We start from the raw sequence: 12980 nt of genomic DNA, 5'->3' as shown, positions 1-12980 counted from the left end.
GTCCGCGTCCTGACAGCAAGCACATCCCTGAGCCCCACTCAGACACGTGCCGGCTGCGGCAGGGTGCTGGGGTTCTGGTCGGGCCCAACTCTGGCTTCGGTGTCACTAAGTAGCATGGACAGAGGGTGAAAAAACCCAATCACGTGTGACTGCCGAGATGGTGTCATTTTAACCTCGTGAGGAGAAAAGCCCAGGATGAACTCGTGGTCCGTGTGGGGGCAGAGAACTCCGCTCTCGGGTGAGATGGAGAAGGCCGTCTCCCTGTCAGGGTGGCACTTGATGCTGTCCATGCTGTAGGTTTCTCCGGGCATTAGAGGCTGCAGGTTGGGCTTCATGATCTGCCAGTGGAAGGCCAGCTCCACGTGCCTGTGAGGGCAACATTGACAGTTCCCGGCTAAGGATGGTCCAGGAGGATGTACGACAGCACTATCCAATATAACTTCTCACAGCGATGGAAATCTTTTATAGCTGCACTGTCTGATATGATAGCCACTAGCGGCACGTATGGCTTGTGAGTACTGACTGTGGCTGGTGCCACTGAGGAAGTGAGTTTTTAATTTGAATTGTAATTGATTTCCATTGAAATAGCCACATGCAACTAGTGGCTACCATGATGGATAGTGCAGATCTGGTCCCTTCCATTCTGTGCCCAGACTCCTCCCTGGCCTTTGGAAGGAAAGTGCCACCTCTCTGGGGACTTGGGGCCAAGTGAGGAAGAGGAAGGCTGTGTGCTGGGGGCTGCCGCACGGGGTCACTCACGTAGCATTTCTAATAATCAGCTGTCTCCTCGCCGTGGACTGAAGGTTTTCGGGCTCAAACCGTATGAAGTACTGGGCTGTTAAGTCTGTGAGCTCTCCAGGCTCTGGCTCGCTTTTTTCACCAGAAATGTAGATCAGATCCAAAGCAACCAGCTGCCCAACTCCTGACAAAATAGGGTAATGAAATTTCGCTAGGGCTAAAATCAGGACTCTGTAGCCAAAGGCTGTCACAAGACCCATGCCACTGTCCACGGGCAACTGGCTTTGATCATGACCTGGGGAAATGCACACGTGAGGAGGGTCAGGGGTCATTAACACAGAGATCCACATCTCCACATCTTCACAGACCAAATGGAGGTGATTCCGATAACCTAGCCCATCACAGGCACTCAATTAATGCTTGCTGAGTGAAACCGGATGGATGGAAGGAAGGAGAGAAGGAGGGAAAGAAGGGGCATCTTGGAGAAGTTCAGCAAGGTACCCCTTCTAACCCTACAGAATCCCCTGGGGCGGGGGGTCTCTGGTTGTTTATGTATTAGTCACTGGCTATTCCCCAAAGGAGATCAAGATGAGTTTCAAAGTGAAACGATGAAAGATTTCTCCCCAGGTTCCCATCTATCTCTCACTAGAAGGCTCCTTGGCATTGTCCTATAGGCCACATTGGCTTGGGACTCAAAGATCGGACCAGAGCGAGAGGCCCCAAACAAGGTCCTGGTGCCCAGAGGCCACCGCACCCCCTCAGTGTGCCCGGTGACACAGAGTGGGCACAGCTCCGCCACTACCAGTGCCAAGGAAGCAGCTTCCGGAACCCGGGCATCCACTCCAGCCCCACCACTGGGCACACACACAAGCCCACCTGAGATCACCAGCTCCTTTATCTGGCAGTTGTCGCACACGATGATGAAGGTCTGCTCTGCCTCCCCGAGGGTTGTTGGGAGGAACAAGACCTGGGAGAGAGAGGTGGCCCTGATACCTCCCATTAGGGGGCTTCCACCCCCACCTTCCAGCCTCTTCTTTCAGACACACACCCCTCCCTTGCTCTCCATTTTTCTCTCCCCTCCCTGCCGGCTCCCCACCTTCTATGTAAGGTTAGGGGTTTCAACCATGGCTCCACTCCTGAGTAACGCAGGGAGCGTGTTGCAAGGATATGAAGGGAAAGTTCACAGAGACCAAAATACAAATGAAAACACGTTTAACCTCACTCCTAATAAAAGAAACATGAATGAAAAGCACCTCAGAGAACAGGTTTTCACTCTTTATACTGGCAAAGAGCAGAAAGTTAGTTATCATCAATGCAACGATATGATACCTTGATTTTCTTCAAAATAATCTAGAGGGACAGGGTGGGGATTGGTTGGAAAAGACAGAGAGATGTAGATGCAGTTGGCTGACAGCTTATAAACGCTGAACCTGGGTAATAAGCACGTAGGTGATCATTAAACTATTCTATTTTGTATATGTTTCAAAATGTCCAAGATAAGAGTTAAAAAAAAAAAAAGTTTTATAACACACTGTACTGGCAAGAGTGTGAGGAAACAGGCAACCTCACGAGTTGGTGGCAGCATAATTGGTACAAGCCACACGGTGGGGATTTTGACAACACGCATCACAATTACGAGTAGAGACCCCTAAGTTGGCAACTCCAAGGACTGTCTCCTCCAGGAGACTCATACTTTGACAGACTGATGTATCTATAAGTTACTTGCAGACATAGCCAGAGATCAGGAAAAAAAAAATCTTCACGTCCATCAGTAGGGAACAGCTAAATTATGGTTCATTCTCACAGTGGAATACTATGCAGCTATAAAAAATGAGAATGATCCCTAAGATAGAGCATTAAGTGGAAAACACATGGTACAGGACAGAGTTTAGAGTGGGCAACTATGTGTGTGAAGGAAAAATGGAAACAAAGAAAAAAACATGCACATTTGTTTTTTTAGGCGTCAAGAAACCTGGTAAGATTGTGGCTTCTGGGTAGCCACAGAGAAACTGGGGTGAGAGGGAGAATTTCACTGTTTATCTATTTGTATCTTTTGAATTTTTAAATGTGAATTTATTTCTTATTTGGAAATATAAATAAAATTTAAAACAAACAAACAAACTCCCAACGATCAATAAACAAAATACATAAGAAATGAAAAGGGGGGTACCTCCTTTTGATTTACTGGTCCCCACAGACTCCTGCTGCTACCCTCTTCCTTCCTTGGGGATCACAGGAAGATGGCATCGGGGGACATCCTAGCCTGGTCACCCCAATTCCTTAAAGCCATGACAAGCCTCTGACAAGGCCTGGGATATGCCAAGAGGACCCAACCTGACCCTCAGCAGTAAATGGAGACTGACAAAGCCCTCCTATGCCCCTGAACTGGCCCCGTCCCAACCCCAAGGGCCTGATTCTTATGGAGAATCAGACCAGCACAGACATGGATAAGCCAGCATCGCCCCAGAGCTCCAGAACAAGACCCCATCAGGCACCTGAAACTGGAAGGAAGCTGATAAAGGAAGTCCTCCTTTATGCCATAGCAAAGAAGCTGATGGCAGTGGTCCTCAAACTTTGCTGCATACTAGAATCACCTGGAAAGCTTTAAAAGTCCTCTGCCCAGGCCACACACCAAACCAACCAACTCAGAACCTCGAGCTCACTTCAGTGTGTTTGCAAGTTTCTTAGGGGATTGAAAAGTGCAGCTGGGTTTGAGAAGCTATGGCTTTGGGCTCACTACCCAATGAAAGGTGCAGATCAAAGCCCCCCTCTCCCCAGAAACCAGATAGCTTTTACTCTTGCATGTTAGTGCCTCCCTCAGCAGGCTAGTGAGGAAGGCATGTGTGTGACAGCCCCACACCCAGCCACATGACAGCACAGTCAGACTCCTGGACCAGGGACTCAAAGACACAGCTAGGGGCAGGAAGACATCTCCATTTCTCATAGGCTCTTCTGGGGGTCAGTGAGTAGGTATGATGAGCCAAAGAGGGCAGTTGGGAAAGGAGAAGCCACAGCTGGGGGTCAGACTCAGAGCTTCCACAGAGGTTCAGAGTAAGGACTAAGGAAGGCAAGCCTTGGTGATGATATAGATGGGGATGAAACAGGAGAGAACAAAGCCACTGTCGTCATCTAGGTACTAGATTGAGGGGAGAGGTGTTCAGAAGAGACTGAGGAACCAAGGGAAGATCCTAGAGGCAGCTTTGATGCTGGAAGTAACTCCCAGGCTAAGTGTGGACAAGCAATGCTCAGGGATCATGCTGGAATTCTAGGGCGTTCTGCACTTGGCCTGTAAGAGCGGTCATAAGATAGTCAAATCACATCTCCCCACAGAATGCAAGAACATGCTCTTATAATGAAACCACTAAAGCTGGGACCTGGGATGGGAATGGATAGTTGACTCAAGAAAACACAGAGGCCAATGAAATCATGCAAGCAGTTGAGGCAATAGCCATCACCAGCCATAAGTAGGAGGAAATACATGCCAACATCTAATTACCTACCTCCACTAACATGGCCTGCCCTGGAGCCAGCTCAAACACCGAAGGCAGGATCCCAAAGGGAGGTTGCTCAACAAAGCCAATGGTTGCAACAGCCTTAAAAAAAAAAAAAAAAATCAAGAGATTGTACAACAGTGTGGAAGAAACTGTAAAATCCAGTGCTCATACTACAAACGTCTCTCCTCCAAACATCCAGTTTCAATGTGAAGGATCTTAAAGACCATCCGGTGCCCCATTAATGAAGAAACAGGCTCATTCATTCGGCAAGCACCCGCTCAACCTTCACCAGGCACCAGGTGAGGTTCTGAAGGTTAAAGACGAGTAAGTTGCAAAGCACCTGTAAAGAGCTGACCACTGATAGGGAGGTACAAGGAATTCCACTGACCAGTGTTTCAGACACTAAGCAGGAGGCACGAGAGAAGGCCTCACCCAGGAGGTGGGCTAAAAAAAACACAGTCCTTTCTCTCCTGCAGCACCCTATGTGGCTGGTGCCAGCCTATATGTCTGCCTGCATCCTGACCCACCCTTGGCTATAAGCTCCTGAGTCACGAGGGCAGCTGCCACCTTGTCAGGACACCGTTTAGCATGCCAGGGATACAAAACCCACGCCTACAGGACCCCGGCAGGTAGCAGCAATGAAAACACTGTCCTCCGGATCTATCACTTGTTTTCCCGAGACACAGGCACAGGAAAACAGCGTAAGGAAAACAACGGTGCAAGCGTGATGATCAGTGCCTGGCTGCTGTGGGGAGTCATGTTGCTGGGCAAACAGGAAGGAATGTGCGTGTGCCCTGTATCCTCCTCCAGCCAACAGGGCCGCCGTGAATCCTGGCCCACGGCTACACATCTTCCAAATTTTCCAGAGACTGGAAATGCACATTTTGATGTGAAATCTCCCTATTTGTAAATGTTGGTTCAAAAAAAAAAAAAAATGTTTTTAAGCACTGTGCCAAATAAAATATGCCCAGAGAATGCAGCCAAAGAGCTGCCAATTTGTGATCTCCGAGGATAATGTTTGCTACGATAATAACTGACTGAATAAATAAATGCATTGAGCCAGGCCTTGAAGGATAAGGGAAGTGATACAACAACTCGCCCAGGGTCATGGTGTGTTAGTGGCACAACCAGAGTACGGCGCTGGTCTCCACACACACCGGGTCTCATCTGGATTGTGACCGTTGGATACGGAGGTTATAAAATTCTGCTTTCTGTCTGTTTCCAATCAAACGTGCACTCTAGCAAGTCCCTCACAGGGGGGTCATTTCCTTTTTCCAGGTTGAGCAATCCGTGATCACTCACCCTGAAACTCGACGGCGGCCAGCTCTTTTTAGGCATGATACAGAACTTGCCGACACTGAAGCCCACATTTCTGCAGAGGAATCTGGTCACTTTCACTCCCCCAACGAGGCAGTAACCACAGTCCAACACGGAGGACACTGCAGCCAAAGGAAAAGATGGTCAAGAGAAATAACACGTCACTCTGAATAGGTCCTACTGTCATTGTCCTCCTGAGAGCAAGCCAGAGCGCAGAGAAGCTGTGGAAGGGTCCCTGCCTAGCCCCCAGGGCAGAGAGGATGAATGGGGACATGGCCTGAGCCCTGCTCCCATATGGCACCAGTGTCATAGGACCATAAACACTCCTGGCTAGAGCAGCAGGAGTCAGCACCTACTGTAGACTCAGGACGCAGCCAGGGCCACCCAGCATGGCCCTGGAGGTTGTGGTCAGAGTCCCGACTTCTGGCCAGCGCCTAGCTGAAGAGGCTTGTAACTGAGGGAGCCCCGCCAAAGCCAGGTTTCCCAAACAAGCCACCCCCCTCCCCCAGCCACAGAGGCAACATCTGCTGAGGGCTCCAGGTAATCTGGCGCAGGGCCAGCAAAGCCTATGCTGGGGGGTTAATTGGGCTGCTGGCCTTTGCCCCTGCTGTGGTAATTCAGAGTCAGCCTCTGCTGGGAACCAGGAGGATCTGGGCCAGCTATGGTGGAAGACTGTGCAAAAGCTGCTAGCAGGTCCCTCCTCGGGAGCCAGAAGCCCCTGCCAAGCTGTGTGCTGCCACAAAGGGGCCCTGAGAGCAGGCAGTCCTTAAAGGGAATCACCAACTCTAACTGAATCCCTGGGGAGGCAGAGCGCACACTCACGAGTCAGCACTGGGGGTGGCCTCCGGGCCTGGAGAGGGATCACAAGTGTGTGGGCTGACTGGGTCTCGACTAAAATATAATCATCAAAATCCCCAAGGCAGTCTGGCAAAAACTGGACGACGTACTGGCAAGTCATTCCAGGAGCCACCATTCCACCTTTTCCTGGGAACATCCCTATGGGCGACAAAAGCAACAAATGAGGATCTGGAGACTAGCCAGCCACCAGGGCTTGGGCTCAGGTGCTACAGGTGACAACCAGAGGGCACAGGGAGATCCCATCAGAGCTGGGGCTGGCTCTGTGAGTGAATGCCTCCTGAGCCAATGCCATGCCGATGGCAGAACCACCAGGGCAGGCGAGGGGAGCAGGCTGTGAGGGCGGGGACCCAGAGGGGAGTGATACGGTCCCTACAGAATGGTTAGGTGGGGCCGTGCCTGGCTCTGTGATTTAGAATTTATTTTGTGGGCAGAAGAGAGCCATCTATGATTTCTGAGCTGGGGTGACACAATAAGAGTGGTTCTTGAGAAAAACACTGCGGGAAGCCACCGTAGCGGTTTAAGTGAGGAACATGGAGGGCTTGCCCGAGGGCAGTGACGGCACGAAGCGGGAGGAGATGGCAGAACCAGAACCTGGTGGGAGGTGGTCCGAGGAAGAAGCTGCCAAGGCTCAGAGGCTTCACCGAAGGAGCAGGCAGCTGCGGGCAGGTAAGGGCCCCCAGGGACCGGGGGTGGGGGTGGGGGTGGGGGATGTGGGCCAAAGCCCAGGACACGGGAGCCATGTGAGGGCCTGAGGGCCAGGTGGGCTAGGAGCTGGGAACGAGCCCAGCACGTAATTTTGAAGCAGTCTAGACAGCGGCTACGCCGAGCTCACCCAATCCCAGAGAGAAGTACGGAGTAGAAGGTGGAAGGACTCTCAGGTAGCGGCTGGTCGCGGTGGTGTTCTGCAGGGAGATCACCATCTGTTCAAAGGGAAAGGTGAGCTCTTTTAGACAGCAGAGTGGATGGATGAATGACAGGAGGCCTGGGATTTACTAAATCATATGGGAGGCGGGTACGGGTATAAGTGAAATAAGGATGGCCACGTGTTGGTAACTGTTGAGCTGGGTGATGGGTACTCAACAGTTACCAACACGTGGCCAACCTTATTTCACTTATACCCGTACTTGCCTCCCATATGATTTAGTAAATGCTATCTCTCTACTTTTGTTTCTTTTAGGAAAAAAAAATAAAATACCAGGTTGACATGAAGGTGGGAACATATCTGACCTCTTCTTTGTCCTGTTTAAAATAACAATTGTTTACAGAGCATCTGCCATGTGCCTGCTCAACCTTGCAATAACCAGGGAAGGTGGAGACTCTATTTTACATGGAAGTTCAAAGAGGCCCCTTATCTGGTAAGTAACAGGGTTGAAATCTACACCCAGGACATCTGGCTCCAGAGTTCTGCCCACCCCACCTCTTACTTACTGTCTTCTTCCTCACATATCCCTTTGGGCCACTTCTTCCCATGGGCCCAGTCGAGAGGTGTTAGGGGTACCTGTACGCCAGGGTTGTAGCTCGGTCTCTCTCCTTCATTCAACCCATCCAGCCCCCACTTAGCCCCGCCTCCCAGACTGGGAGACCCCTAAGGGGAAGGCCCGGAACTCCCACACTGCTGAACTCCATCATCACCCAGCACAGCACCTTACGCAGAAGAGGAGCTCCATATATGCACACATCTTTTGTTTTTATTTTATGAAATCTTATACTGGAAAAACATGCATAAATTATAATATAACAAAAGCCACATTTCCATCCCTTGGCTTATGAAATAAAACATTAAAAGTACAAAAAAGCGCTACCCCAGACCCTAACCAGATGACAACTACATAAATTTGAAGTATGTCTTCACACTATTTTATTCACAGCTATGTACCCTTAAATCAACATTTAAGTTCATTTTTGGCAGCTCAACATACTGCACCAATCTATCGATGAACCAGACCCAACTGTGGACAGACCCATATTGTAATTTTAATTTTCATTCTGTTAGTAATGATGATAAGCATCTTTTTGTATGTGTATCTGCCATTTGGGTCTCCTCTTATGTGAGCTGTTGATTCATATCCTTTTAGCATTTTGACATTGTGTACTTTGTCTTTTTCTTACTAATTTGTAGGAGTTCTTCACATATTCTGGTTACTAATTCTTTCTAAGGTGTATATTATAAACACCTCCAAGTTTATAACTTGTTTTATCTCCTGATATACAGTTTCTAAAATTTTAATAATAAAATATATCGACTTTTATGGTTTGTGCTTCAGTTTCAAGAAATCTTTTTATATCTTCTATATTTTCTTCTTAAATTTTTGTTCTTCCACCTTGAGACCTCTGCTGGAAAAAGTATTTTGTTTGGAGTATGGAGTGAGGTAGGGATTGTTTTCCATATGGCAAGGATACTAAACTCAGTTTTGTCTTCTTAGGTCTGCACACGTGCACAGAACAGCCCGTCCCCACAGTCAGGCTGCTGTTCTCTCGGACACGGAGCTGCTGCTGTCATTACAGATGGAGGTGTTCACGGGGCAGCTGCCTCTCCTGTCGGCTGAAGCATACTTCTGGACAGCCTTGCTCCCAGCCACATGAGGCAAACCTCAGACCAATGAAAAGCAGGAGCCAGCCATTTATGTGCTTTCTAGGGGATGTCCCACAAGACAAGACAATCCATTGCACTTAATGGCAGTCAGTTCAATAATATTCTCCTATCGGCTCTCCCTCCTCCCATCCCCTTTCCTCATTCCTCCCTGGAATTGTAAATGATAGCGCACGACCTCATCACCTCGGGCTCTGCTTTATGGAAAACCTAGTCTATGATCGTTGGTATCAGAAGGGTCCTAAAACAGCAGACCCTTAGGATGTGATTCCGGAGTTGGCTTTCTCACCAGTCAGGCGGCAATAAGAACTGTAGCTGGTGGGAAGTAGGGTGTCATGACCCTTGGTATGCAGCGGCATCACATTTACTAAAACTTTCGCCCATGGTCAGTTGAAATGAGGTGCAGGTGGAGGTGCACTGAAATATGTGGTAGCTATGGTCGTGGCAAGGTCTGGGGCTGCGATAATTATAAGAGTTGTGGAGTGGGCTGGCTTTCCTTAACAGCACTGGGAGCCTTGGAGGAAAACATGATAGGCCCAGGGCAGTCAACGCCAACTCAAGGCCAAGTGTGAAGACGTTCCTTGCATTCCCGGGTCATACACAATTTTCTCCTGTTGTATGCATGTGCCTGTACGTGTGTGTGTTTCTTCTTGCTTGATCTGGTTTGCTGTTTTTTACCTAGTATTTCTATACCTAGGTTCTTTTTCATACATATAATGTCTTTTAATTTACCAAGATACTGTCTACAGCCATGCTACCCTGAACAAGCCCGATCCCGTCTGATCTCAGAAGCTAAGCAGGGTCGGACCTAGTTAGTACTTGGATGGGAGACCACCTAGGAAGACCAGGCACTGCAGGTGTAAAAAATAAAAAAAATAAGAGATCATAAGCTGACAAGGTCCTTGCAATCTGTGAGGTCAACGAAGGGTTGCCTCACCTTAAAAAAAAAAAAAAAAAATTACCAAGATACTGAAAGAAAACAAAAGAGCAACTATATGAAATATAGGAATGCCCTGGCTTATAAGGTGCAGGTCTCTATTTCTACCATCACTTTTTTTGCCTCCAGCATCCACAGTCCATGATCTATTCTGCTCCCATCTCAGGACAGAGAAGCTCTCACACAGCTTCACGAGCCTAGGGAATGGGAGTGCACCAATATTCTTTAGCAAGACTGGCTTGTGTTTTTCATTTTCTTAGTCCTGTATCTGGCTTTGGTATCAAGGTAATATTAGGCTCTGCCTTGGTCCATTAGGACTGCTGTATGAAATACCACAACCTCAAGCCTTTTGAGCCTCTTCCAATCTGGACTGGTTGCCTGCTACACCTACTATTAACTATTGCCAAGGATAACCCCTGTAGCAGTTTTAAGACACGAAACAAGTTCTCGGACATCCCCTTTATTGAGAAGAAAGGTCTACATATCTTTCCCTGGAATCTGGGCCAACCTTAGTGACCCTTTTGCAACCTGTAGTATGCATAGGAAGTAGTGACTTTCTCTACCACTCCAAGGTAACCTCCAAAGTTAGGTCATAAAAAGTGATGCAACCTCCAGTTTGCTTGCTAGGATACTTAGAAGCTCGGACATGCACTCTGAGCGACCAGTATAGTCTGATTGCCCTGAGGTGGCCATTCTGTGAGGCACACGGAGAAGCCATGTGGTGGTGCTCTGGTACACAGCTGCAGCTGTCTGCAGCCAGCATCCACTGCTCTGTGAGTCAAAATGCCTCAGATAATTCCAGCCCCAACTATCAAGTCACCCTTAGGCACTGAATTTTTCTACGGCCTCAAACATCATGGAACAAGCCATTCCCTGTCTGATTTTCTAATCCAAAGAATCCGTAAGCATGATAAAATGGTGGTTTTAAGCTGCTTAGCTTTGCAGTAACACTAGCTGAACAATTCCTTAACCATTATTAATCTGGGGGTTCCCTTCACCTCTCTCCTCTGTTGGATCTCTTTTTCTTGCTTTCCTCTTCCTTGGTGTACTAGCTTCTGTAAGGGAGCATGTTCCCTAGGAGTTTCCTGAGAAATGGTGCATAGGACATACATTTTTAAAGACTGCCAATTTGAAAAAAAATTTTTTTTTTCATCTTTAATTTTATAGCTTAGCTGAGTAAAGAACTGTTAGGTACACAGTCATATGCCCAACAAAAGTAAGGTGCATTTCCAAGAGACATCACTAGGTATAATTCGATTTATATAACAGAATGTAGTAGACTGTGTTTCTGTTTTGGAAAGGCTCGCTCTGGGGAAATCAGCCACTGTGCTCTGAGGAATGGGAAGGGGATGGAAGGGAGCTAGGCTGATACGGAGAAGCCATAGGGAGACACCCATGGGGAGGGAAACTGAATTCTGAGCTAAAAGCCAGATCAACCACCAGACATATGAGTGAATAAAACTTCAGATACTTCTGGCCCCTAATCTTCCGGCTAAGACCCCAGGCATCACAGAGTACAGATACACCTTCCTCACTGTGGCCTATCTGATCAACAAATGAATGGCTGTCTACTCTACTAAGTCTTGGGGCCATTTGCTACATGGTTATAACACTGGAACACTGACTATATTAAAATAGAGAGCAATGAAAGTTGCCCTTAAAACCATGCCAGAGAGGACCATTTCAAGTATTTTTGTTAGCTTTCTTACTATGAAGTACTTTTAACAGTACATTTTCTGTTCTTAAGCTCAGAAAATGATACATCTCGGATATATGCCTCCTGCTACAGAAATGCTTAGAATCCTACAACTGGACATCCAGCCATCAAGGAGATCTGACCCTGAGGCTCATTAAAAAGCCACTAAATGCAGATATTTCCAGAAGTAGAACTTTATTCCAAGATTCTTCAGATGACTGTGGGAGAAAGGAGCTACCAGCATGGAATGGGAGGAGGCACTGTGGAATCAGACCATAATTCGAGGTATCAGTATGAAGTTACGATTTTAAATATTACGTACCCATGTATGGATATAAGAATGTATATGTGGATACATACATATGCATATATGTGGGTGGACCTATGAAATTGCCATTTTTTCCCAGGTCTGTCCACTGAAAGGACCTAGAAGCAATGATAGTCCAGAAGCAAACGGCAGATTTAGTGCTTAGATCTTGGTTTCTAAATGCCACGCTCCACTAAAAGAAACCAGGGCTTCTTAGAAGCTGATTCTACAACTGCAGCAAAGAGGGTACAGGATGAACCTGGAACATCTTGCAATGCCAGAATGTAAGGAAGTACTCAAAAAAAAAAAAAAAAGGAAGAAAAGATTAAAAATCAAACAAACAAACGAATAAACAAACCACTGATAGGATATGTTAAAGGGACACAGGATCCAATTGAAACCATTCCCAGTGACCAAAGCTGGAACAATTTGAGAAACAAAATGGTTTCTGATTGTAACTGAAAGTACGTCATAAATATCTATGAATAAAGCTGACATAAACAAGTGATTGAATAGATGAGAGAGAGAGAAATCTGTGCAGAAGGATCCCAAATAATTTATGTAGCTACTTCGCCCTCGAAATGGATCTGAACTCAAAGTCTCCCACTCCTTGGGGGTGAGATGTGTGTGACGATGTCCTTGAAAAGAGCACACAGTATGGAAGGGAGAGAAAAAAGTGCAACTTTATAGTAGAGAACACTGATGAATGCCACCTTGGCCAGGTGAACATGGGTGACGGCAGCTGTGATTATTCATTTGCTAGTACATACTTTTGTTGATGTGAAATGACACTTAACTTGTATGGTCTTTCTCCCCAAAACCCATATCTACAGCCTGATTATGAAAATCCATCAGGAAAGTCTCAACTTAAGGGCTTTCTACACAATACTTCACCAGTTTTCCTCAAAACTGTCTAGTTCATCAAAAACAAGGAAAATCTATAAAACCATCAAAGCAAGAGAGGCCTAAGGAGACAGGACAACTCAACGTAATGTGGTGTCTAGATGAGGTCCTGGAGCAGAAAAAGGACAAAAGGCAAAAAA

General features: G+C 47.2%; 1 protein-coding gene and 1 pseudogene across 1 annotated transcript in view; one reads left to right on the top strand and one right to left on the bottom strand.

Moving 5' to 3' along the window:
- Positions 1 to 7327, bottom strand: part of LOC102894476 (deleted in lung and esophageal cancer protein 1) — a 31276-nt gene extending 23949 nt beyond the window's left edge. The window contains exons 1-7 of the mRNA XM_025046040.1: positions 7240 to 7327; positions 6372 to 6545; positions 5535 to 5671; positions 4239 to 4331; positions 1615 to 1705; positions 760 to 922; positions 174 to 366 (exon numbers count right to left, since the gene is read on the bottom strand). Of these exons, the coding sequence (XP_024901808.1) occupies positions 174 to 366; positions 760 to 922; positions 1615 to 1705; positions 4239 to 4331; positions 5535 to 5671; positions 6372 to 6545; positions 7240 to 7327 (939 nt within the window). The remainder of the gene's footprint in view (positions 1 to 173; positions 367 to 759; positions 923 to 1614; positions 1706 to 4238; positions 4332 to 5534; positions 5672 to 6371; positions 6546 to 7239) is intronic.
- A 2411-nt stretch (positions 7328 to 9738) lies between these two features.
- LOC112479023 lies at positions 9739 to 9857 on the top strand (annotated as a pseudogene).
- Positions 9858 to 12980: the final 3123 nt, after the last annotated feature.

The sequence above is a fragment of the Pteropus alecto genome, unplaced genomic scaffold (assembly GCF_000325575.1).
Source record: "Pteropus alecto unplaced genomic scaffold, ASM32557v1 scaffold354, whole genome shotgun sequence".
In the NCBI taxonomy this organism is placed as follows: Eukaryota; Metazoa; Chordata; class Mammalia; order Chiroptera; family Pteropodidae; genus Pteropus; species Pteropus alecto.
This window is presented reverse-complemented; position numbering and strand designations above follow the sequence as displayed.